This window comes from Grampus griseus (genome assembly GCF_964374135.1).
Source record: "Grampus griseus genome assembly, chromosome: 9".
In the NCBI taxonomy this organism is placed as follows: Eukaryota; Metazoa; Chordata; class Mammalia; order Artiodactyla; family Delphinidae; genus Grampus; species Grampus griseus.
Genome location: NC_139003.1, coordinates 12,216,939 through 12,243,627, shown reverse-complemented (window position 1 = coordinate 12,243,627; position 26,689 = coordinate 12,216,939). Strand labels below are relative to the sequence as shown.

The window sequence follows — 26,689 nt, the reverse complement described above, 5'->3', positions numbered from 1 at the left end:
GCTTCATTCTTTTGGTGATAGAAACTATTTAAGTTTTAGAGGGAAACATAACAGTCAAATGGTTTTAGAAATATTGATCTGGCATTAATGTGTGCTTCTAATATGAATTAGAAGATCAGTAGATCAGAGTTAAATAAGCCATTAAGAAAACAATTGCAATGGTTAAGACAAAGGTAATTTGGATCTGAACCATAGTGGTGCAAGGGGAGCAGAAAAGATTGGATGAATGAAAGAGAGATTGGTCAATCATCCCTTATGACAGCTTGGAGAAAGGGTGAGAAATTAATTTACACTTTCATCTAATATTTTTATTCTTGGACCACTTAATTTAGCTCAGTTTGAAGACTTCAGATCTAACTTCAAGTCTAACTAGATCCACTTACTTCCAAATACTTCCCTCTGGTCACCTGTGCACCCAGGTGGGAGAATGTGTATGGGTCAGCACAATTTTTTTATATATCAGAGAAACTACTGAAAGTATATATCCTTCTGATAGTGAGGAAGCTGTATGATCATTTCCAGGATGGCCACAAAAAATGCCTGCCTAGGGAGCCACAATTTCAGGTGATAGTCGAGAAACAGGGAATATGCATCTCACGCTCTCATTGACTGATCCCTCTTTTGTCGCAGGAATCCTGGATGGGTACCTGTTCTGCAAGAGTCTCTGCATGGATGCAGTACAGCACTGGGGCAAGCAATACGATGTCCACAATCTGTATGGCTACTCCATGGCAATTGCCACAGCAGAGTAAGGCCATTATTGCTATGGACTTAATATATGATCAGATTTACTTAATACATGATCAAATTCTTAGTCTCACTAGATGCCAGTTGCCAGTGTGTTATTTTTAAGAACTCAGCAAGGGAGATTGTTCAAGATGGCGGAGTAGAAGGACGTGTGCTCACTTCCTCTTGCAAGAGCATCAGAATCACAACTAACTGCTGAACAATCATTGACAGGAAGACACTGGAACTCACCCAAAAAGATACCCCACATCCAAAGACAAAGAAGAAACCTCAATGAGACAGTAGGAGGGACGCAATCACAGTAAAATCAAATCCCATAACCGCTGGGTGGGTGACTCACAAACTGGAGAGCATTTATACCACAGAAGTACACCCACCGGAGTGAAGGTTCTGAGCCCCACGTCAAGCTTCCGAAGCTGGGGGTCTGGCAATGCGAGGACGAATTCCCAGAGAATCAGACTTTGCAGGCTAGTGGGATTTGATTGCAGGACTTCGACAGGACTGGGGGGAACAGAGACTCCAGTCTTGCAGGGCACACGCAAAGTAGTGTGTGTATCAGGACCCAGGGGGAAGGAGCAGTGACCCCATAGGAGACTGAACCAGACCCACCTGCTAGTGTTGGAGGGTTTCCTGCAGAGGCGGGGGGCAGCTGTGGCTCACCACAGGGACTAGGACACTGGCAGCAGAAGTTCTGGGAAGTACTCATTGGCTTGAGCCCTCCCAGAGTCCACCATTAGCCCCACCAAAAAGCCTGTAGTCTCCAGTGCAGGGTCACCTCAGGTCAAACAACCAACAAGGAAGGAACTCAGCCCCACCCATCAGCAGACAAGCAGATTAAAGTTTTACTGAGCTCTGTCCACCAGAGCAAAACCCAGCTCGGCCCACCACCAGTCCCTCCCATCAGGAAGCTTGCACAAGCCTCTTAGATAGCCTCATCCACCAGATGGCAAACAGCAGAAGCAAGACGAACTACAATCCTGCAGCCTGTGGAACGAAAACCACGTTCACAGAAAGATAGACAAAATGAAAAGGCAGAGGACCATGTACCAGATGAAGGAGCAAGATAAAAACCCAGAAAAACAACTAAATGAAGTGGAGATAGGGAACCTTCCAGAAAAAGAATTCAGAATAATGATAATGAAGATGATCCAGGACCTTGGAAAAAGAATGGAGGCAAAGATCGAGAAGATGCAAGAAATGTTTAAAAAAGACCTAGAAGAATTAAAGAACAAATAAACAGAGATGAACAATACAATAACTGAAATGAAAAATACACTAGAAGGAATGAATAGCAGAATAACTGAGGCAGAAGAACGGATAAGTGACCTGGAAGGCAGAATGGTGGAAATCACTGCTGCAGAACAGATTAAAGAAAAAAGAATGAAAAGAAATGAAGACAGCCTAAGAGACCTCTGGGACAACATTAAATGCACCAACATTCACATTATAGGGGTCCCAGAAGGAGAAGAGCGAGAGAAAGAACCAGAGAAAATATTTGAAGAGATTATAGTCGAAAACTTCGCTAACATGGGAAAGGAAATAGCCACCCAAGTCCAGGAAGTGCAGAGTCCCAGGCAGGATAAACCCAAGGAGAAACACACTGAGACACATAGTAAGCAAATTGACAAAAATTAAAGACAGAGAAAAATTATTAAAAGCAACAGGGGAAAAACAACATACAAGGGAACTCCCATTAAGGTTAACAGCTGATTTCTCAGCAGAAACTCTACAAGGCAGAAGGGAGTGGCACCATATATTTAAAGTGGTGAAAGAGAAGAACCTACAACCAGGATTACTCTACCTGGCAAGGATCTCATTCAGATTCGATGGAGAAATCAAAAGCTTTACAGACAAGCAAAAGCTAAGATAATTCAGCACCACCAAACCAGGTCTACAACAAATGCTAAAGGAACTTCTCTAAGTGGGAAACAGAAGAGAAGGAAAGGACCTACAAAAACAAACTCAAAACAGTTAAGAAAATGGTAATAGGAAAATACATATCGATAATTACCTTAAATGTAAGTGGATTAAGTGCTCCAACCAAAAGACACAGGCTCCCTGAATGGATACAAAAACAAGACCCATATATATGCTGTCTACAAGAGACCCACTTCAGACCTAGGGACACATAGAGACTGAAAGTGAAGGGATAGAAAAAGATATTCCATGCAAATGGAAATCAGAAGAAAACTGGAGTAGTAATACTCATATCGGATAAAATAGACTTTAAAATAAGAATGTTACAAGAGACAAGGAAGGACACTACATAATGATCAAGGGATCAGTCCAAGAAGAAGATATAACAATTGTAAAAATATATACACCCAACATAGGAGCACCTCAATACAAAAGGCAAATGCTAACAGCTATAAAAGAGGAAATTGACAGTAACACAATAATAGTGGGGGACTTTGACACCTCACTTATAACAATGGACAGATCATCCAGATAGAAAATTAATAAGGAAACACAAGCTTTAAATGATACAACAGACCAGATAGGTTTAATTGATATTTATAGGACAGTCCATCCCAAAACAGCAGATTACCCTTTCTTCTCAAGTGCACATGGAACATTCTCCAGGATAGATCATGTCTGGGGTCATAAATCAAGCCTCAGTAAATTTAAGAAAAATTGAAATCATATCAAGCATCTTTTCCGACCACAACGCTATAAGATTAGAATTAAATTACAGGGGAAAAATGTAAAAAACACAAACACAGGGAGGCTAGACCATATGTTGCTAAATAACCAAGAGATCACTGAAGAAGTCAAAGAGGAAATCAAAAAATGCCTAGAGACAAATGACAATGAAAACACGACAAACCAAAACCTATGGGATGCAGCAAAAGCAGTTCTAAGAGGGAAGTTTAGAGCTATACAAGCATACCTCAAGAAACAAGAAAAATCTCAAATAAACAATCTAACCTTACACATAAAGGAACTAGAGAAAGAAGAGCAAACAAAACCCAAAGTTAGTAGAAGGAAAGAAATCATACATATCAGAGCAGAAACAAATGAAATAGAAACAAAGAAAACAATAACAAAGATCAATAAAACTAAAAGCTGGTTCTTTGAGAAGAAAAACAAAATTGATAAACCATTAGCCAGACTCAACAAGAAAAAGAGGGAAAGGACTCAAATCAATAAAATTAGAAATGCAAAAGGAGAAGTTACAACAGACACTGCAGACATACAAAGCATCCTAAGAGACTACTACAAGCAACTCTATGCCAATCAAATGGACAACCTGGAAGAAATGGACAAATTCTTAGAAAGGTATAACCTTCCAAGACTGAACCAGGAAGAAATAGAAAATATGAACAGACAAATCACAAGTAATGAAATTGAAACTGTGATTAAAAATCTTCCAACAAACAGAAGTCCAGGACCAGATGGCTTCACAGGTGAATTCTATCAAACATTTAGAGAAGAGCTAACACCCATCCTTCTCAAACTCTTCCAAAAAATTGCAGAGGAATGAACACTCCCAAACTCATTCTGTGAGGCCACCATAATCCTGATACCAAAACCAGACAAAGATACTCCAAAAAAAGAAAATTACAGACCAATATCACTGATGAATATAGATGCAAAAATCCTCAACAAAATACTAGCAAACAGAATCCAACAACACATTAAAAAGATCATATACCATGATCAAGTGGGGTTTATTCCAGGAATGCAAGGATTCTTCCATATATGCAAATCAATCAATGTGATACACCATATTAACAAATTGAAGGATGAAAACCATATAATCATCTCAATAGATGCAGAAAAAGCTTTTGACAAAATTCAACACCCATTTATGATAAAAGCTCTCCAGAAAATGGGCCTAGAGGGAACCTACTTCAACATAATAAAGGCCATATATGACAAACCCACAGCCAACATCATTCTCAGTGGTGAAAAACTGAAACCATTTTCTCTAAGATTATGAACAAGACAAGGTTGCCCACTCTCACCACTATTATTCAACAGTTTTGGAAGTTTTAGCCACAGCAATCAGAGAAGAAAAAGAAATAGAAGGAATACAAATTGGAAAAGAAGAAGTAAAATTGTCATTGTTTGCAGATGACAAGGTACTATACATACAGTATCCTAAAGATGCTTTCAGAAAACTACTAGAACTAATCAATGAATTTGATAAAGTAGCAGGATACAAAATTAATGCACAGAAATCTCTTGCATTCCTATACACTAACAACAAAAAATCTGAAAGAGAAATTAAGGGAACCTTTACCATTTACCATTGCAACAAAAAGAATAAAATATCTAGGAATAAACCTACCTATGGAGACAAAAGACCTGTATGCAGAAAACTATAAGACACTGATGAAAGAAATTAAAGACAATACAAACAGATGGAAAGATATACCATGTATTTGGATCGGAAGACTCAACATTGTGAAAATGACTATGCTATCCAAAGCAATCTGCAGATTCAGTGCAATCCCTATCAAACTACCAATGGCATTCTTCACAAAACTAGAACAAAAAATTTCATAATTTGTATGGAAACACAAAAGACCTCGAGTAGTCAATGCAGTATTGAGAAAGAAAAACGGAGCTGGAGGAATCAGGCTCCCTGCCTTCAGACTATACTACAAAGCTACAGTGATGAAGACAGTATGGTACTGGCACAAAAACAGAAATATAGATCAATGGAACAGGATAGAAAGCCCAGAGATAAACCCACAGTCCTATGGTCAACTAATTAATGACAAAGGAGGCAAGGATATACAATGGAGAAAAGACAGCCTCTTCAATAAGTGATGCTGGGAAAACTGGACAGGTACATGTGAAAGAATGAAATTAGAACACTCCCTAACACCATACACAAAAATAAACTCACAATGGATGAAAGACCTAAATGTAAGACGAGACACTGTAAAAATCTTAGAGGGAAACATAGGAAGAACACTCTTTGACATAAATTACCGCAAATTTTTTTCACCCATCTCCCAGAGTAATGGAAATAAAAACAAAAATAACAAATAGGACCTAATGAAACGTAAAAGCTTTTGCACATCAAAGGAAACTATAAACAAGATGATAAGACAGCCCTCAGAATGGGAGAAAATATTTGCAAACGAATCAACGGACAAAGGATTAATCTCCAAAATACATAAACAGCTCATGCAACTCAATATTAAAAAAAGAAACAACCCAATCCAAAAATGGGCAGAAGACCTCAATAGACATTTCTCCAAAGAAGACATACAGATGGCCAAGAGGCACATGAAAAGCTGCTCAACATCTCTAATTATTAGAGAAATACAAATCAATACTACAATGAGGTATCACCTCACACCATTTAGAATGGGCATCATCAGAAAATTTACAAACAACAAATGCTGGAGAGGGTGTGGAGAAAAGGGAACCCTCTTGCACTGTTGGTGGGAATGTAAATTGTTACAGCCACTATGGAGAACAGTATGGAGGTTCCTTAAAAAACTGAAAATAGAATTACCATATGACCCAGCAATCCCACTAGTGAGCCTTTACCCAGAGAAAACCATAATTCAGAAAGACATATGCACCCCAATGTTCTTTGCAGCACTATTTATGATAGCCAGGTCATGGAAGCAACCTAAATGCCCATCAACAGACGAATGGATAGAGAAGATGTGGTGCATATATACAATGGAATATTACTCAGCGATAAAAAAGAACGAAATTGGGTCATTTGTTGAGATGTGGATGGACCTAGAGACTATCATACAGAGTGAAGTAAGTCAGAAAGAGAAAAACAAATATCATATATTAACGCATATGTGTTGAATCTAGAAAAATGGTACAGATGAAGACACAGATATAGAGAACAAACGTATAGGACACCAAGGGGGGAAGGCGGGGTGGTGGTGGTGGGATGAATTGGGAAGTTGGGATGGACATGTATACACTGATGTGTATAAAATAGATAACTAATAAGAACTTGCTATATTAAAAATAAACCAGCAATACAGGAAAAATAATGTAAAAACAAAATTCGGCAAGATAAGTATGGTTGTTATTACTGAATGAATGAAGAAAATCCTGGTCACATTGGGAGGAAGGAATCCAATAAGTATTTGTGTACTGTGTATAATGAAAGAAAGAATGAATAAATGAATGAATGAAAGGTTGGAAGAAAGGGAAGTAATTTGACCAAGGAGAAACAGGTAATAAAATGTAAGAGCAAAATTTGGACTCATTTCTGCATGAGTCCAAGGCCCATGTATTTTCCTCTCTGCCATACTGTTATAGACTGGTGTATGGAGGGTTAAGTAACTTAAAGACTTCATGTGCTTTGGGGTTTTAGGTACTGGCTCAGTATCCTTCTACTGAACTTTGAAATTATGGAGTTAATGATGTACATAAAATGCCTAAAACAAAACAAAACGAAATATAAACATACTCAATGGTACAGTCTGCTCCCAACAGCAACTCTAACTCTACAGGAGAAAACTAGAAGCAAAGAGTGCGGTATTAACTTGAAATCCTCGATATTATCACTCTATCCTCTGGGCTAAGGCACGCTAAGGTCACACATTGACTCCCTAAGTCTCTCTCCCTCTCTAGAGCTGTCAAGACTGTGTTCCCTAACAAGAGAAGCTTCATTTTAACCCGTTCTACCTTTGCGGGGTCTGGCAAGTTTGCAGCCCACTGGTTAGGAGACAACGCAGCCACCTGGAATGACCTTCGATGGTCCATCCCTGGCATGCTCGAGTTCAGCCTTTTTGGTATCCCAATGGTGAGTCCACATCCCAGTCCCCAGAATGCCTCATGCTAGAAGTTTTTCAAATGATAAAGCTCCCCTCTACTGCCCTCCATGGCCCAGGGATTTAAAGTCTGGAGGGTTATGTGCTTCATCCACATCAGTATGACACTGATACCACGACATTCTTTCCTGTACTGCCTTATAAGGATAGAAGGTGCAAACTTGAAGTGGTAGTGTTGGAATATTTTTTTTTTAAGTACAACATACACACAAAAAAGTGCACATGTCCTTAAGGTTACAGTTGGCATCTTTTAGTTAAATTCAGCATATCTGTTTATTGAGCTCTTACTTCGAGCAAGGCATTGAGCTAGGTATGCATGGTGAGGGTGGAGAGAAACATATAGTAACAGAAACACCTTCCTTCCGCACACCCCCAAAGTCTCTCTCTCTCTCTCTCTCTCTCTCTCTACACACACACACACACTCACACACACACACACACACATAATTATGACAAGCTAGGGTAAAAGTGCAAACAGGAACATATCATTTAAATGTTAAAAGAAATCCTGAGAAAGGTACTTAACAACTGTAACAAGATTACAAGGAACAATGGGAGTCCCGGGAGGGAGTAAATAGTAACTTCATGCAAAAGATGGCACTGGAGTTTAACCTTGAAAGTGGGTATGTTTTATCAGACTGATGGGGGGGAGGTCATTGTAAGACTGAGAAATTTTAAGACTGAGACCAGCAAGGGGCAGAATTTGAGTGTCCCTAAGGATTGGAGTGTAGGACTGGAATGAGAAATGATGCTGGAAAGGTGGGTTGGAACCAGGTTTTGAGGCGCTAGTAGGGCAGGCAGCAGGAGACCCTGGGGATTTTTGAATAGATGAATGACCTGATCAGAATTAGGCTTTGGAAAATTAATTCTCCTAGTGCTGTGGTCAAAGTAATAATATCAACGGTATTTCTAGTTGCTATTCACCAAAAAACTATTGTGCATCAAGTGTTTTACTTCCATTATCTCATTTACTAAAACCCTAGAGTGCCCACTTTAACAAAATGAGGAAACCGAGGCACAGAAGGGTTAAGTAATTCATTTGCATTCACCTGGCAGTAAAGAGTGGACATAGGATTTAGCCCAGTTCCATCACACCGAAGTAGCCTTCTCAGGAAGAGGTTAGTACAGCCAAGTACAGCTGGTAGGTCCCTGGTAGAAAGCAAAGCCGAGAAGCAGGGTGTGGTAATGGAAGTGAGGTACACATGCCGTCGCTGTCTGTGTGTCCTTCCAGGTGGGTTCTGACATATGTGGCTTTACATTGGATGCTCCCGAAGAGCTCTGCAGGAGGTGGATGCAGCTGGGAGCATTCTATCCATTTTCCAGGAATCACAATGGCCAAGGCTACAAGGTAAGTCTCCCAGGAGATATGATCAAAATAAACTTGGCATACATTAGGACTGGATCTACCTGCATCCTGTCTGAGAAATCTGTTGAGCCAACTTCCTACGTGGTGCTTCACTTAGGCTAATTGGGACCACCGTTTGCAATTAACCAGGACTCATGATGCACCATTAAAATGCCCTCTGCCGACACAGCCCCTGCTATCTCTACCGTGGCAGTCAAGGAAATGGCGAGTGTGTGAAGGTTTTTAATCAAACCTTTATACACTTTATTTGCATTGCTCATTTTGTAGTGAGAATCAAATGAAGAAATACTTAAAAGTTATTTAAATGGCAGTCTACTGAGAGCACCCATAGAATGAATGAGGGGGGAATGGCCACTTAACTTGATGGAATGATCTCCCTTTGCCCAACCCTACTGCTCAGAGGCAAAGTTTGCAAGGTAGGCCCCAGGTCTTGCAGGAACAAAACTCTTGGTTGTGATGAATGGGGTCTGATATCTCCAAAGGCTTTTCTTATTTGTAACCAGGTGTCAATTGCAACCTCTTGTTTCTTCCCAGGCCCAGGATCCTGCCTCCTTTGGAGCTGACTCTCTGCTGTTGAATTCCTCCAGGCACTACCTTACCATCCGCTATGCTCTATTGCCCTATCTCTACACTCTCTTCTACCGTGCTCACAGCCAGGGGGACACGGTGGCCAGGCCCCTTTTGCATGAGTAAGTTCATCTAGCCCAAAGGAATTTTGTTAATGTAACTGGGTGACATTGACTGTATCATCAAATATAAGAGTGAAGGGACTTCCCTGGTGGTCCAGCGGGTAAGACGCTGCACTCCCAATGAAGGGGGCATGGGTTCAATCCCTGGTTGGGAAACTAGATCCTGCATGCAAGTCAAAACCAAGAATTCTCACTCAACTAAGAGTCTACATGCCGCAGCGAAGATCCCGTGAGCTGCAACTAAGACCGGCAGCATCCTAAATGAATAAACAAATATTTTTTAAAAAATGAGTGGGGCTTCCCTGGTGGCGCAGTGGTTGAGAGTCCGCCTGCCGATGCAGAGGACACGGGTTCGTGCCCCAGTCCGGGAAGATCCCACATGCTGCAGAGCAGCTGGGCCTGTGAGCTATGGCTGCTGGGCCTGCGCGTCCGGAGCCTGTGCTCCGCAACGGGAGAGGCTGCAACAGTGAGAGGCCCACGTACCGCAAAGAAAATGAGTGAAATTAAAACAATCCAAACAGTTACTCAGATATATTTTTTTAACTTGAATAACGAGTTGGTATTTGCAAGGCTATTGCTGCCTATGTACTATTTTAGGTATATTTAAGTATTATAGCCTGTTCCCTTTTGGGGAGAGAACTAGACTAAAAGCTGTGGAATTTGGGGTCTTTGTTCCACCAACTAACTCTATACCTTAGACAAATCATTTAAGTTCCTTCATCCTTAGTTTCTGTAGCCTTCATTTAAAGGATTTGATAGCTTGAACCTGATGGTCGCTTTTGTAATGCACCATGTTCAAGCTCTAGGTCATTTACATACTAATAAGAATAGTATGGAGGATTTTCCTGAATTCAGAATTTTTATTGTCAGCCAATGAGTATCTCTAATTTGACTCTAAAAAAAGAACACTTAAGAGACTTTCCTTAACGCTGGCCACTTAGTATGAACTGATGCCTCTATAATATTAGCCGGCAAATAGTTCTGGGGTTTCCAGGCAATCCTGTTTCGGGGCTGGAATCTCGGGGAAACTGCTGTGAGGCACCGGGGAAATTTAAGCTTGGTGGAGATTTGTAGTAGGAGAGGGTGTGTCCTCGCTTCCTAGCTAATGCTGTGGGACCCTCTGGTGGCTGCAGAGTGAGTAGCTCTGCAGTGGGGTTTGCTTTCTTATGACCGGCACTGGCAGAATAAGGAGCCGGAAGCCTTGTTTAGAAACCCGAGGATTGAAGATGGTGCTGGGAAGTGTACGGAACTGGCTTGAGACGGAGGCTGTGATTTAGGCGAGGACCCTGCCCCAGTTGCTCATGCCTTTGGTAGCATTTCTCAGGGCTTGAACAGTGGGAACAGTAATGCTCTGTGTATATGATGCAAAAAAAAAAAAAAGCATGAAAATAGAGATATTAGGTTGAACTATGTTTGATGCTATGTAGATAAAAGCCTCAACCAGTTTTATTGGTTGGCTTTTAAGTGAATTCATTCTAACAGTTTTGAGCACAGATATTCTGAAAGTCAAAGTGCTTGGATATTGGAGGATATACTTGCTGGTCATCAATGGGGGCATCTTTGAGGTCTATGTTGGTCATATCATAGAAAAAGAAAAAAGTAACCCAGGTCTCGCTTATTAAAAATTAACAAAATAATTTTATAGTCTACGAAAAAGAGACCTTTTCTTGTCAAAATCAAAATACAGTTAATTCCCTTCTGTGTCTGACATTTTAGGCCCTCAGGCATATATTATTATAATATATATTATATATTCATTATTGTGGGTAAGTACTTGCTGTCTCCCAGAATTCTCTATTAAAGGTAGGTATCCTAAAAGAGAAAAGAGTAAAGTTTTTGTCTGCTTTTTTTGGATGATCAGATCTAGTTCCTTTTGGATAGTAGCTGAAGTTTTAAAATGTCTTGCTTGTTTTACTTATTTTTTTAAGGGGGATATGACAAATAGAATTATAGCCTGGAACCTGCCTAGCATAGAGATACTGAAATAGGAACTTCTGTCCAAATTGGGGAAAGAATAGGAGGGTGCAGGGGCTAGGGAAAGTAGATCTGCCTGCAGGAGTGGAGAGACAGGGATTGAATAGGTGTCACGGAATAATTTGGGGAATTTGCCCCAGGCAGGGAGCCTGCAAGTTTTAGACAGGCTTGGGGGAGAGCTGCCAGAAAGCACCGGCCCAAATGTCATTGAACATTTCTCTGGTCATTAGGTTCTACGAGGACAGCAACACTTGGGATGTGCAGGAGCAGTTTTTATGGGGGCCCGGCCTCCTCATCACTCCGGTTCTGGCCGAGGCAAGTGTTCCCGCCGAGACACACTGGTGGTCTCTGGTATTGCTCCTGGTAACTCCAGACTCCTCTCTTCTTGGAACCATTTGTCCTCTTTCTATTCCAAACTCATTTCCAACTTCTGTGGCTGGGGCAGCCTTGAAGACTGTGTGTTGGAGTTTGGGGAAGATGGGTATCTGATGGGTACACATTTTTGTCTCTAGAAGTCTTTTGTCCTTGACCAAGTTTCCAATCAGTATAGAAGCATCTACGGGTGACTCGGTTTAAGAATTGTCCTATGTGTTGTCAGATTCTCATAGCAGATCATGACTTGTTCCAGGATGCAGAGGCAGGAGGGAGCAGTGACCCAGCACTCACTCTAAGGTCAGGGTGATCTGGGTGTGTTTGTTGTCTCTGCCACTTGGTGCCAGTGCCATCTGGGGGAAATTATGTGCCGCTTCCTCAGCTGTAAGAGGAGATAATAATAGTATGTATCACTGGAGACTATTGGGAAGATTAAATGAGGTACGCAGTGTGAAGCTGGAGTTTTTTTTTCATTTTTCAAAATCGCACCCTCCAGCCCCGCCCTCTCAAGCCCAGCTTCACAGCGCTGATGGCTCACGGCACTTCACATCCTTTCCTCCAAGCAGAACTTGCCTCTCAACCAGTGAAGGGAGTCCCAGACTCTCCTGGTTCTTGTTTCATCACTTCTGTGCACCGTCGTGTCCTTCTTCCTGTTTTCCACCTGGCTGCAGTTGACTCTGCTAACTGGTCTGGTTTGTGTCTAGAGAGGCTGTATTAGTTTCCTGTTGCTGCTGTAACAAACTACCACAAATGCAGTGGCTCATAACAACAAAAATCTATTATCTTGCATTTCTGGAGGTCGGAAGCCCAACATGGGTCTCACTGGCCTAAAATCACTATGTTGGTGGGGCCGGTTGCTTCTAGAGGCTCTAAGGGAGAAATCCATTTCCGTGCCTCTTCCACCTTCTAGAGGCTGCCCGCATTCCTTGTTCTGTCTCCCTGCCTCGCTGTCATCACATCTGCTTCTGTGCCTCTAAAGCTGGAATTTTTACCACAACACCTATTTCAATACTATGATTATTATTCCTAATATGGTCCCATCTGGGATTTTTCTTTAAGTGGCAAGGTTATTGCCTCTGTTAGAAGAAAAGCACAAGTTGGTAGAGAAAAGAAAGGCCATTTATGCATTCTCAGTATGTGATTAAGAAGTTTTATCCCCTTCAGAGGCTGGGCCATAAAGGACAATAGTTTGTTTTAATTTCAGGGTGCAGAGAAAGTGACAGCATATGTGCCTGATGCCGTCTGGTATGACTATGAGACTGTAAGTAGCTTTGACTTTTCTTAAACTCTTCAAGCTGCACAGACAAGATACGTCTGGGTAGACAGAAACATCTATCCATGCACTGAGGAATGTTTCTGTCGTGTTTGCAGTGACTTCATAGCAGAGTCAATAAAGTGAGACGAAGTCACTCGACATCAGTCATGATGAAATCTGAAAAAGATACATTCATATACTTTATTCAGCAGCAAGATAAAGATGGAAGTAGAATGTCTCATGGGCAAATATTGGGGCCGATGGACAATTTGAGCCTGGTTATAAGTGAGATTCTTGTTCAGAAAACTATCAGTTTGTATAATGTATGTCAGATAGCCTCAGCGTGATATATGTTCCCCAAGCGCCCAGCTGATCACAAAACCCATTGTTCTTAAATTCTTTTCCTTTTCTTGCTTGATGCCTGACTAGATAGCAATTCAACTAGGTGGGAGAAGGAAAGAGCTGGAGATAACTCCGCGTGTGGTTAAGAGGTAGCGGCGATGTGCTCATGCCACTGTGTTTGATTTGTCTACGTGCGTCAGGGGGGCCGAGTGAAATGGAGGAAGCAAAAAGTGGAGATGGAACTTCCTGGAGACAAAATTGGACTTCACCTTCGAGGAGGCTACATCTTCCCCACACAGCAGCCAGCCACAACCACTGTGGCCAGGTATAGCATGGCTGGGAGTTTCCTTTAAGGGGGAGGCTGACGAACCTAGTTGTTTCTGTTCCCATCTGTTGCCCATGTAGAAGATGCTGAAGCATTACGTGGAATGTGGGGAGGAGGGGCACGTGTGTGTGTGTGTGTGTGTGTGTGTGCGCGCGTGTGCGCGTGTGTGTGTGTGTGTGTGGTCATCAAACTCTGTTCCCTGGATTTCTGTGGGCCTCTTCTGGGGAAGCTGTGATTTAGACTGCATCCAAATGGATTTTGAAAGACCTTAATCCTGTCCTTCCTTAACCCCCCGACTTAACCCCCCCCCGAGGGTGGTGAACCTTCCTAGTTTTCCTAGGAATATGTCAGTTTTAGCCCTGAAAGTCTCATGTTTTTTGAAACATCTCAATTCCGGGCAAACGGGGTCTGTTGATCACTCCACCTGCCTTTATCAGACCATCATTCTACCACGCTATGCACTCGACTCCTCATTCTCATTTCTAGGGAGTGGGATCCACTTTCCACTCCCCTATAATCTCAATTTCCTGTTTCTTTCTTCCCACTGAGCCATTTCTTTCTTGTGATGCAAAACGGGGTTCAAAAATTACTTCCTGTGCACTTCAAATCTCCTTCATGTCCCTCATTCTCCTTGATGATTCTTTGATGCTCAAACTATAGACTCCATCTGTACTAAAGAGGCACACATTCACATCTGTGTCTCTAAATGTATCAGCTAATTTGCTTTTAATAGATGTAGTTTTTTGGAGGTTAGAAGTCTTTTTCTTTTGAACCTTCCTTACTGCCATAATTTTTCAAGTTTAAACTTTTGTGATACTGATGGAAAAAACTTATATATCCAAATACCACCTGGGTTCCTTTTCTCTAACTATTCAGCTTCATGCTGTTCTGCACACTGATACCAAAATTGTCTTTCCAAAGTGAAGATCTCAATTTGTTGCTTCCCAGGTTAAAGTCTAAATTCTATCATTAGTAGGTTGTTCAAGGCCAATCATAATCTGGTTTCGAGTTAACCTGTGTCTCCTGACACCTTACCACACACCTATAGAACAGCCATGCCAAAAATCTTGTTATTCTCTAAACATACTCATCTATTTCCCTGCATCTGGGCTTCAGCACTTCTTACCCTTTTCAGCATTCTTTGCCTGATACATTCTTAATCATATTCCAAATTACACTCTGATTTCATCTGCGAGAAATCTTCCCCAACAATTCCAGCAGAGGGTGTGCTGCCACTTCCAACTTTCTGGTCATTTTTTAATACATTTTTTTCCCTTAATATTGTTAAGTATGTCAGTCATAGTTATTCTATACTTTGTAACTGAAAATTCTATTATCTAAAATCCTTAGTGGAATCTAAATCTATTGTTAGTTGTTTTTGCCAACTTTCTTTCACGTTGGCTTGTTACCTCGTGCATTTAGTAATTTTTTGGTTTTCCAAATGTGGTGATCTCAAGGATCCAAATAGGTCTCACTCCCCCAGGGAGGATTAGCCTGCTCTTTGGTTGCAAGCCAAGACTGCTGTCAACTTGGGTTTCACGTTAGCACCCTTCAGGGACCATGTGTTTAATTTATCTAATAGGGCCAAGTAGTATTGTAGTGGGTGAGTCCTTAAGAGTATGCAGTGTCCTCCAGAATATCTAGGCCACCTACTGCTCCAAGTGTCACTGTGGACTCCTGTAAGGATTTTAACTTTTGTGCCACTCTTTACTTTCTGTTTGGACTATTTGGTGAATATGTTTAATCTTTCTTACCATATTTAAGGTCATCAATGTCGTTCTGGTCTATTTGTTTTTGTATCTCTTAGACTTCCTAGCAATGAAAGCTACTCAGTACATGCGTGTTAAGTGAAAGCAGGTGATTTTGTTGACCCTGGAACCTGGCTGGCACAGGGCACAGTGGAAGGCTGACCTATGAAAGAATATAATAGGGAGTGTGAGGGATGCAACAGGAGTAGGAAATCGGGAGGTGGTCTAGAGGAGGGGCGGAATAAGGGGAGATTTAAATGCAGCTGCTCCTTCTTTCTCCCTCTTTCTCTATGTGCATCTATTTCAGCATCTTTTGAGTAGTGTTTTGTGTTTTATATTCTGAGTTATAAAGCAGATAATTAGAATGTTCTCTTTTTCTCTCTCGAAATGAACTAATAATAAATAATCAAATTAGGAAATTGCCATTATATAGATGGACCTTGTTGTATTTTCTTGCTTTCTGAGTCAACATGGTTCTTAGGCAGGGAACAAATATATCCCCCTGACTGCAGTTAATACTTCTCCTGCATGTATCAGCTGTAAAATGATTAGGCTGAACCAATTATTGTCTCGGATTTCTTTCTCTTCTAATAGTCTGTATTCAAAATAATAATAGCATCAGCAGGTTTTATTGTAGCTATTGCAGTGATTCTGGTGATTAAATTCGTGCCTCCTTCATAGATGTTTATTGCTAATGTTTGGAGTGGTGCTGTCGCCTGTGACATTACCCATTCTAGAAAGTGATGCCCCTGTTGCTTTTGCCTTTGTGCCTGAAGAAAAGCAGAGCCATCTGCTGCTAGTGACCTGTCGCATTTGAAATCTGATAGAATCCTTCACAGCTCATCTAGCAAAATTCTTTGAGTCCCAAGTCTTTGCCTCTCACATAAATCTTGTTTCTCACAGTCGAAGGAACCCTCTTGGTCTTATCATTGCCCTGGATGACAACAAAGAAGCAAAAGGCGAACTTTTCTGGGATGATGGGGAAACGAAAGGTGAGCACAATGTTGCCGTTTCCAAACCTGCATCTTCGAGTTACTCCTGCTGGTCATTCAGCGGTGGGAGAAATCTCACCAGGCCTAGTAACGTTAATCACTCGAGAGGAGAATTTTGATTTCGGTTGTGCTGTTCAGGAATAGTGGTAGTTGGACCACAGGTGGAAGGAAAACACATCTCTACCTCTTAGAATTCTCCCACTGGCCAGCTGCATATATAGACTCTCATTGTATTATCAAAGGGCACCTGAAAGAAATGTTTTCTAGACTGTTTCTGCCATTCAGTGCACACATCTTCCCTCCAAATACTTATGAACAAACGTGGATGATGTGTAAAACCTACCTGTGCTAGTCAGGCAGTGAGAAGACACCTTTCTAGTGCGCCCGAATCTAGCCACGCTTCTTAATCTGTCTCCAATACATTAAAGATTCTTGTGGCTCAAGCTTAGGAAATAGCTTCGCTTGAGGCATATGCCTTGGAAGCACTTGGAAGGGAACCTTTTCAAGGTTAAGGTAGGAAGGAAAAGTGAAAACAGTGTCTTGGCCTTGGACACGCTCTCTCTAATCTTGTCATTCTCAACATGTAGCTTCAAGGAGTGCCAGGATGAAATCTGTCCTTCTGTAGTGGGCAGGCCAGAGTCTCACTTGTTTTAATCTCACTTTCAGATACTGTGGCCAATAAAGTTTACCTCTTATGTGAGTTCTCCGTCACCCAAGTGAGTAGTGTATTTTTATGAATCTTAAGTGTGGGCTTTTGTCTGACCGTTAGCTCATATGTGTTTGTGTATGTGTGTAATTTTATTTGTAGCTTCATTTATGACAATAGGTGACCACATTTCAGTTTATGACTTAACACCTAATAATTGAATCATTCATGTTAGTAAAAAGAGGCAATGATATGGATAAATCAAAGCAGTCTTTTTAAATGAAGTTTTAAAAAATTTCTCTCTCTGTATGTGTGTTTCTCTCTCTCTCCTTTTTCCGCCCCCCTCAGGGGAAAAATAAGTTTGTACTTGAGCACACATTAGTAGAGAGAGCTAAGAGCCATTTGGAGCGGTTTTGAGTATCCGGTCTAGGATGAAGTATTGGAGTGATTTGATAATCTGTATATTTAAGGCAGATCTTTGTACTTAACTGTTTTGCAGAACCGCTTGGATGTGAAGATTTTGCAATCAACCTACACAGACCCCAATAATTTAGCATTTAAAGAGATTAAAATCCTTGGGACCCAGGAACCTACCAATGTTACAGTGAAACACAATGGTGTCAAACTTCAAGTTTCTCCTAATGTCACTTATGAGTCTAACCTCCAGGTAAAACCCCATTTTGTTGAGATAGTTTGTAAAGAATTCTTCATCGCTTATGACGTTCCTTCTTGCCAAGGTTGCATGGGTTTCTTTTTTTTTTTTTTGGCGGTACGCGAGCCTCTCACTGTTGCGGCCTCTCCCGTTGCGGAGCACAGGCTCCGGACGCGCAGGCTCAGCGGCCATGGCTCACAGGCCTAGCCGCTCCGCGGCATGTGGGATCTTCCCAGACCGGGGCACGAACCTGTGTCCCCTGCATTAGCAGGCGGTCTCTCAACCACTGCACCACCAGGGAAGCCCTGCATGGGTTTCTGAAGGACCAGAGCACACTCTGAAGACTGGGGTGGGGAGTCAGAGGGTTAGGACAGAAAAAAAAAAGAGTGGGCCAGAGCTGGGATTAACAAAGGAGCTGCTGAGACATGGGAGGAGGTAAACTGGTCCTTTCATCTTTATTCCCTTATCTGTCCCTCAGTCTTCTGTCCTCTCTGACTCGAACAGAAGAAGAGCGAAGTCAGGAGTGTCGGGAACAGGATTGGAGGAGAACCGGGTCTGAAAGCTGCTGATTGATTGATGCTAGAAGGGTTGAGGTGGGAGGTGGGATTCCCATTCATTAAAATTTCGAGGTGCTTTTTTTTTTTTTTCTCTTACTGTATTGAGCTATATAGATTCTCACTCCAACACATACATTTTTAGGAAATATTTTAAGTCAAAGAATTGGATAAGCTTAGCTAATGGCTACTCACTTGGTTAGGTGATAATAATAAAATAATTTTCCTCACTTTTAATGAGGCCTGAAGTTCCTGGATAGGCTGTAACCAGCTCCTCTGAAATCTTAGTGTTATGAGGAATCCTTTCCCCCAACACCCCCTGCCACAGGTGCTCCAAATGATCTGGGATTGGGAGCTGCTGGGTCAGCGTGGTTTGTGAGGGACCGTCCAAATTTGGAGAAAATAAGTAAATTTAATCTTCTACTATAATGATATATTGGTTGCATTTGACATTTTGTCTTGACAACATACATTGAGGGTGCATACATTATAAAGTTAGAAATGGGACTGGAAGTTTAGGAAGTAGTCAGTTGCTGGCATTGGTTCAGTGGCTCAAGGTTGTCAGGGTTGAGGTCTTTTCCTCTCTTGTGATTAGAAATGGTGGCTTAATTCCAGTCACTCTAGCCTCGTTAGAGAACAAATAAAAATAAACAAAGAAGAAGAAGCTGGAAGGAAAAGGGAAAGGTGAAGGTGAAGGGAAGGGAGGGGCAGGCCCTTAAATCAAGAAAGAAATACTTGGCCAATGGACTTGCACTTACCTATTAATGGCCACAGCTGTGTTACATGGCTTCAAAAAAATAGTTCTTAATCGAGAACTTTAGTGCTCTAAACTGAAATAGTAAGAAGGGAGTTTTACAGAGGGCAGGCAGCTAGCAGTAAGTTCCCCAGATAAGCACCATTTTCCTAGAAAGGGCGTTTGCTTAGATAAAGCAGTCAAGGTGGAAGTATCAGAATAAGCCAGTCTCGGGAGTAAGAATAGCCTTCTGTTAGTCTGTGAGTACCGAATAACTAGAATGGGTAGGATCCACTTTTGGAAGGGGCTCAGTTTGGACAGATTAACTTGTGGTCAGATTTTGGAGGGTTTTAGGTGCCAAAATAAGAAGGATCTGATCTGATTCTCAAAGGGTCTCATATTGATCCTTGAATCAATATGTGCCGTTGTGAGAGCATTGTTCTGGGTTGGGGTTTGAGGTACAGGGAAGAGCAAGATGAATGTAGACTGGGGAGAGACTGGAAGAAGGATGATAATCCTTAGCATGAGATTTTATGCCTCTAGACAAATGAGCACTTTCACTATGGAAATTACTAATTAAAGAGGAGATGACCGTAAGAAAAACACATAGGAAAATATTAAATATTTGAATTAGGGAATGGGACTCAAAGAAAATTTCAAGTCTTGAGGCTCTGGGCTTGGGGAAATGAAGAGGTTGGGATGTTAGAAGTGGAAGGAAGCGTAATGATTTTGCCAACTCACCAATTTTGCAGTTGGTGAAACTGAGACCCGAGGAATTGAAATAGTTTGTCTAAGTTTCCACAGTGGAATGGAGGGGAGAACCCAGGCCGCACATGATTCTTATTTCTGTGTTCTTGCCCCTACTCCAGACCAATGGGGAATGCTGTTTGGGGAATGGAGGACAAAATGATGAGCTCAGTATGGGGTGACACCACGTGCTTGTGTGTGCTGTGCTACAAGGGGGCTGCAGAAGAGAGCCTTCCTGACAAAATAAGGAACAGAAGAGGAGTCGGGGGAGGAAAGAAAGGGGTGATTACAGAAGGTTGTAGTTGACCTGATTCTTTTCAAAATGTTATGTACAAATTCTGATAGAATTGTGCCATTTCCCCTGTGGTTACTGGTTAGAACTCTGCCCTCTCTCTCTTTGTGTAAGCTCCAGTGCTATGTTGCTTAGATTGTTGAGAGTCTGGTCTGATTTCTATTTTCTTTCCTAAAAGAAGTTTCAGACCTTACAAGGTCTTTGTCCTGAGGGTACATTTGCTTGATACTTTCCCATTCTTACAGGTGGCCCTTATCACAGAAATTGATCTTGTCCTGGGAGGAATATACACGGTGGAGTGGGATGTGAAGATAAGGGATGCAGAAAAAATAGACTGTTATCCTGATGAGAATGGTGCTTCTGCAGAAAACTGTACTGCCCGCGGCTGTGTCTGGGAGGTAACCATAGTGACGGTGTTAATGTACATTAAAATCCCAGGATATTGAATATAGTTCCCTGTGCTATAGAGTAGGACCTTGTTGTTTATCCATCTTCTACATAACAGCTTGCATCTGCTAGCCCCAAACTCACAATCCATTCCTCCCCCACCCCCCTCCCCCTTGGCAACCTCAAGTCTGTTCTTTATGTCTGTGAGTCTGTTTCTGTTTTGTAGATAGGTTCGTTTGTGTCATGGTTTAGATTCCACATATAAGTGATATCATATGGTATTTGTCTTTCTCTGTCTGACTTACTTTACTCAGTACGATAATCTGTGGGTCCATCCATGTTGCTGCAGATGGCATTATTTCAGTCTTTTTTATGGCTGCTTAGTATTCCATTGTATATATGTACCACATCTTCTTTATCCATTCATCTGTTGATGGACATTTAGGCTGTTTCTATGTCCTGGCTATTGTGAATAGTGCAGCTATGAACATAGGGGTGCATGTATCTTTTTGAATTGTAGTTTTGTCTGGGTATATGCCCAGGAGTGGGATTGCTGGATCATATATCAACTCTATTTTTAGTTTTTCGAGGAACCTCTATACTGTTTTCCACAGTGGCCACACCAATTTACATTCCCACCAGCAGTGTAGGAGGGTTCCCTTTTCTTCATACCCTCTCCAGCATTTGTTATTTGTAGACTTTTTAATGATGGCCATTCCTAACAGTGTGAGGTAGTACCTCATTGTAACTTTGTAAAATCCTCTACACTTAATCTACAATTTCACAAGCATAGCACCAGCGCCTATATCACTACTTAAAATCCATAGAAAGGACAGACTTCCAAAGTAACCTGAGTTTTTATCTGGATGTGAAGAATAGGTAAGGATGGGAGTGGGACTTTTTTTTACAAATATTTTACATGGAGACCAGGAATGAAAACTGATGTCACTACCAAAGGGTATATAAGAAAATGACTGGGTTTATCTTTATCTCCCTGCAAGTTGCCTTTTCTAGCCCCTTTATATCTGATAATCTTAGAACTCATGCTGAGCTGGATTTGGCTTTACTTTTCAGGTATCCGGTTCTCCTGGAGTCCCTTTTTGCTATTTTGTCAATGATCTATACTCTGTCAGTGACGTTCAGTATGACTTACATGGGGCCACAGCTGTCCTCTCCTTAAAGTCTTCGTATGCCTCCTCTTTGCCCTCCGTACCCGTGAACTCCCTCCGTCTGAATGTGACCTACCATAAGGATAACATGCTGCAGTTTAAGGTATGTGTTTACAGTATACGCGTCAAGTACCTACTTGGCACTTTTCATTTCCATTATTCTTTGCTAGTCAAGGTTACAGAACCCTGAAATCAGTCTGCTCTTCTAAGTTAGCCATGCTACAATATACTAACTAGATCATTATCCTAAGAGTAATTGGAGACCATTGATGGAACAGTGACACCTGTTCTAAATTGCACTTTGAAATGATTGCTGTGTCTACTGTAAGGAAAGTGGTTGGGAGGTCAAGAGTGAAAAAGGAGAGACAAGTTAGGAGGCTACCAGTTAGGAAATCCAGATGAGGAACTGAGCTTAAACGAGGTACAGAAAGGAGATGGAGAAGTGGAGATCTTTGAGAGAGTGAGAAGTAGCATTATGGGATCTGGTGATTAATTACAAGTAGTCTCTGAGGGAGAGAGAAGCATCAAGACGATTACCATGTTTCTAGCTTATGTCTTTATATGGATGGTGGTGACATTAACTGGGATGGGAAAACTGAAAAGGTTTGAGTTTAGGCAAAATAAAATGATGAGTTCAGTTCTGAACACTGAATTTGGGATATATGAAATACCTACAAGAGTGTACTGATCTCTTTCTCTCCCATGATTTAATTACATCTCAGGACAAACGATGGGCTGTTTTTGATATCTTTTTCGCTATTGAATTGTAAGTTTCTCAAGGACAGGAATTTGTCCCTTCATCTCTGTGTTCCTGAAATGTAACACAAAGCTTAGGAGATAGTAAGTTCTCAAAAGTTTATTGAGAGAATAAACGAAAGACTCAGGCCAGTGTGGCATTGCTTGAAATGTTCTTGACAATCTGATATCAACCTGGACAGTGAGCTCTTTCACATCTTCTAATGTAGGGATGATACTCTTTTATCTTTCTATCCTCACTGTAACACTGGCAAGTGGTAAGCGCCTAATGGGTTTGAAATAAAGGAACTTGATCAAGTTTCCAGGTTTAATGCTTTCCTATTCTACCTCCCGATTATATAGCAGCCTCTCCAAAATATTTGCCTCTTTCTTTTAATTCTCTGTGCCTTTGCATTTATATCTCTGCCAGGAAGCACTTGATTTTCATTCTGTGCTTGTTTAATGACTGAAAATCTTTTTAAGACTCAGCCTTTTCCCTCATGAAACTGTCTCAGTCTTCCAGAAACATTGTTAGGCATTTCCTTTCCTGTAACCTCACAATACTTCTGTATAGCTCTACGTTAACATGTATCACTCAGGTAGTGTGGGCACCTCTCTTTCACTTTCCATTAGTATGTGGACTTCTTAAAAGCAATAACTGTGTCTTACTCAGTTTAGTGATCCTTATGTCTAGTACAGTGTCAGGTAAGAATATAGTAGGTACTCAGTGAATCAGTTTAGACCCCATTTTTAACAAGGACATCTATGATTATTTTAATCAAGTAGAGTTCATGGGGTTTTTTTTTTGATTTTTTGTTTTTTTTTTTACATCTTTATTGGAGTGTAATTGCTTTACAATGGTGTGTTAGTTTCTGCTTTATAACAAAGTGAATCAGTTATACATATACATATGTTCCCATATCTCTTCCCTCTTGCATCTCCCTCCCTCCCACCCTCCCTATCCCACCCCTCTAGGTGGTCACAAAGCACCGAGCTGATCGCCCTGTGCTATGCGGCTGCCTCCCACTAGCTATCTATTTTACGTTTGGTAGTGTATATATGTCCATGCCACTCTCTCGCTTTGTCACAGTTTACCCTTCCCCCTCCCCATATCCTCAAGTCCATTCTCTAGTAGCTCTGTGTCTTTATTCCTGTCTTACCCCTAGGTTCTTCATGACATTTTTTTTCCTTAAATTCCATATATATGTGTTAGCATATGGTATTTGTCTTTCTCTTTCTGACTTACTTCACTCTGTATGACAGACTCTAGGTCCATCCACCTCATTACAAATAGCTCAATTTTGTTTCTTTTTATGGCTGAGTAATATTCCATCATGTTTTTTGGGGGGGATTTTTTTTCAGTTCAGAAATGTTTTCAGGTATTCACATACAGTCACAAACCCACACACAAAGTAATAAAGAATATATTCATAAATTCCAGACTGATTTCCCAAGGTAGAACCAATATCAAAGGAATGTGTTTATGTAATACAGGCTTTAAAAATGAGATATGACAGGGGCTTCCCTAGTGGCGCAGTGGTTGAGAGTCTGCCTGCTAATGCAGGGGACATGGGTGCGAGCCCTGGTCTGGGAGGCTCCCACATGCCGCGGGGCAACTGGGCCCGTGAGCCACAACTACTGGGCCTGCGCGTCTGGAGCCTGTGCTCCGCAACAAGAGAGGCTGCGATAGTGAGAGGCCCGCGCACCGCGATGAAGAGTAGCCCCCGCTTGCCACAACTAGAGAAAGCCCTCACACAGAAATGAAGACCCAATACAGCAAAAATAAAATAAATTAATTGATAAACTCCTACCCCCAACATCTTCTTTAAAAAACAAAATGAGATATGACAGACTCAGATCAAAATAGTAAATGTGACGTTGTTCTTTGATTTGTTAATTAAATTTCCAGTATCATGAGCTTAAAGAAGACAAATGTAGTGTTCAGACTCTTTGTCAAAGACATCAAGTTTCTGCTAAGAGTATAGGTTTCAGGACAACTATACTTGCCTAAAATCTGTTTCCTCTGGTCCTAGATTTATGATCCCAACAACAACCGGTATGAAGTTCCAGTCCCTCTCAACATACCCAGGGTTCCATCCAGCACCTCTGAGAGTCGACTCTATGATGTCCTCATTAAGAAGAATCCTTTTGGGATTGAAATTCGCCGGAAGAGCACAGGCACTGTAATGTAAATGGCTCTTAGTCTGACTTGGAATTGATGATTACCTGTATCATTGCCAGGTCCATTGTCCTTGGGGATATCATGCTCAAAGCAACACACTGTCCATTTCCAGATTCATGAACAAGTTCTTTCCTTCTGTTCTTACGAGAAATCTTTAGTGCCCTGGGAATAATTCCTGAGGCAGCTGCATGTACCTAGGGATTCATTCAACAAATGTTTATGGGGTGTCTTCTCCATAGTACGTGGTTATAGAAGATGAGGTCTTTCTTTTTATGACAAAAAATACTAAGGAAATAACAAAAATAATTTAAGTTAAAATATGTAGCGGTTTAGATAGTGACAACTGCTATGCAGGAAAAAGAACAGGGTAATTGATAATTATGGGGAGGTTTGATACTGCTTTGATACTGTGGTCAGAGGTGGTCTCTCCAAGGAGGTGACATTTGAAATAGGACCTGGATGAGCAGAAGCAGCCTCCCCCATGGAGATGGGCGAGGAGTGAGAACACTTCAAGCAAATTGAGTAGTCAGTGCACAGACCAAGAAACAGGAGCAAACTTGCCTTATTAAGGGGAAAAAAGTCCAATGTGGTGGCAGTAGTATCGTAAGTAAGGAGGTGAGTGGGGGGAGATGAGGCTGGGGTCCAGGTGGCTTCAGATCAGGAATGGCCTTGAAGACGTCACAAGATGTTTCAATGAGAATCACTGAAGAATTGCAAACAGGGGTTGACATGATGTGAGATGCTTAAAAAGTAATCATTCTGGATGCTGTGTAGAAAATGGACTATAGTGGGGCAAGGGTGGAAACTAGGCCTGCTGTGAAGTGTTGGCAGCTGAGATGGTGAGACTGATTGGATTTGGCATTCTGGAGGGACCACTAGAAGGAGGCAGTGATAGAGGAAAATAGAAGAAAGAACTGGCTCCTGGGCTTGTATAGCAAGGGAGTCTCTGATTGTTTTAATCGTATAGACTTTATGTTTTGTGTGGGAGGTCAACAGGGAGGTTCTGGGTGGGAGGAGGAAATCAAGAGTTCAATTTCCCTGAGAAGTCAGTTGCTTGAAGCTATTAGAACAGCCCATTTCTTTTGCAAACGTACCCTTTCGTGTTGCAGTTGGGACTCTCAGCTCCTTGGCTTCACCTTCAACGACATGTTCATCCGCATCTCCACGCGCCTCCCCTCCCAGTACCTCTATGGCTTTGGGGAAACTGAGCACACAGCCTTTCGAAGAGACTTGAACTGGAACACGTGGGGAATGTTTTCCCGAGACCAGCCCCCGGGGGTAAGGGCAGAGCATTTGGGACCTGTGTCTGTGCCTCTGTCCACCCACACTGTGCGCTTCATGTTTCATCTTGCCAACACTCAACCTGGCTGGTCACATTCTGCCTTTAGGCAAGTGGGCCAGTTCTCGGCTTTCTTTGTTTCTTATGTGTTTATTTCACAGAGAAGACTAGACACACCTTATCAATCAATTTGTTGAGTTTCTTTCTCAATCTCTGTCTTTTTTCCCCCTTTGTCTTCTAACCTCCTGCCACTTTTCCCCATGACTCTCCCAGTACAAGAAGAATTCCTATGGTGTCCACCCCTACTACATGGCACTGGAGGAGGATGGCAATGCCCACGGGGCCCTGCTGCTGAACAGCAACGCCATGGGTAAGATGATGCTGGCATCTCCCCTTATTTTTGTGAATCAGTCATCCTTGAGGAACTTTAGAATGTGTTTGATCATGTGGCCCCTGAAGTCAAAATTATTATCTTGTGGAGAGTGCTTTTTATTTTTTTTCTTCATTCTCTTTAGCAGTTCTGTTTATTTCAATTCAGTAACGTGTAGTAGTAAGAATTAACTCTTATTTGGCATAAACAACGTAAGAAGGGGTAGCAAAACCAAGCAAGTCCCAAGTATCCTGGAGGTCAGCCAGTGGGAGCCACTAATATAATTTGAATTAGTGATGAAGCTGGGGGTCAGAGCACTCACTCTGGGGGTACGAGGGTGTAAAGAAAATTTGCGTGGTATATTGG

General features: G+C 41.6%; 1 protein-coding gene across 2 annotated transcripts in view; it reads left to right on the top strand.

Annotated features, from left to right (window-relative positions):
• MGAM (maltase-glucoamylase) overlaps positions 1–26,689 on the top strand; it is a gene marked incomplete at its 5' end in the record, with an annotated part of 77,886 nt that overhangs the window by 22,204 nt on the left and 28,993 nt on the right. For both annotated transcript variants that reach the window (XM_082662311.1, XM_082662310.1), the window contains 15 exons: positions 631–748; positions 7,315–7,486; positions 8,746–8,862; positions 9,415–9,569; positions 11,774–11,858; positions 13,120–13,176; positions 13,713–13,837; positions 16,489–16,577; positions 17,244–17,293; positions 17,723–17,890; positions 20,447–20,599; positions 21,663–21,860; positions 24,526–24,680; positions 25,784–25,952; positions 26,227–26,323. In XM_082662311.1, the coding sequence (XP_082518437.1) occupies positions 631–748; positions 7,315–7,486; positions 8,746–8,862; positions 9,415–9,569; positions 11,774–11,858; positions 13,120–13,176; positions 13,713–13,837; positions 16,489–16,577; positions 17,244–17,293; positions 17,723–17,890; positions 20,447–20,599; positions 21,663–21,860; positions 24,526–24,680; positions 25,784–25,952; positions 26,227–26,323 (1,908 nt within the window). The remainder of the gene's footprint in view (positions 1–630; positions 749–7,314; positions 7,487–8,745; positions 8,863–9,414; positions 9,570–11,773; positions 11,859–13,119; positions 13,177–13,712; positions 13,838–16,488; positions 16,578–17,243; positions 17,294–17,722; positions 17,891–20,446; positions 20,600–21,662; positions 21,861–24,525; positions 24,681–25,783; positions 25,953–26,226; positions 26,324–26,689) is intronic.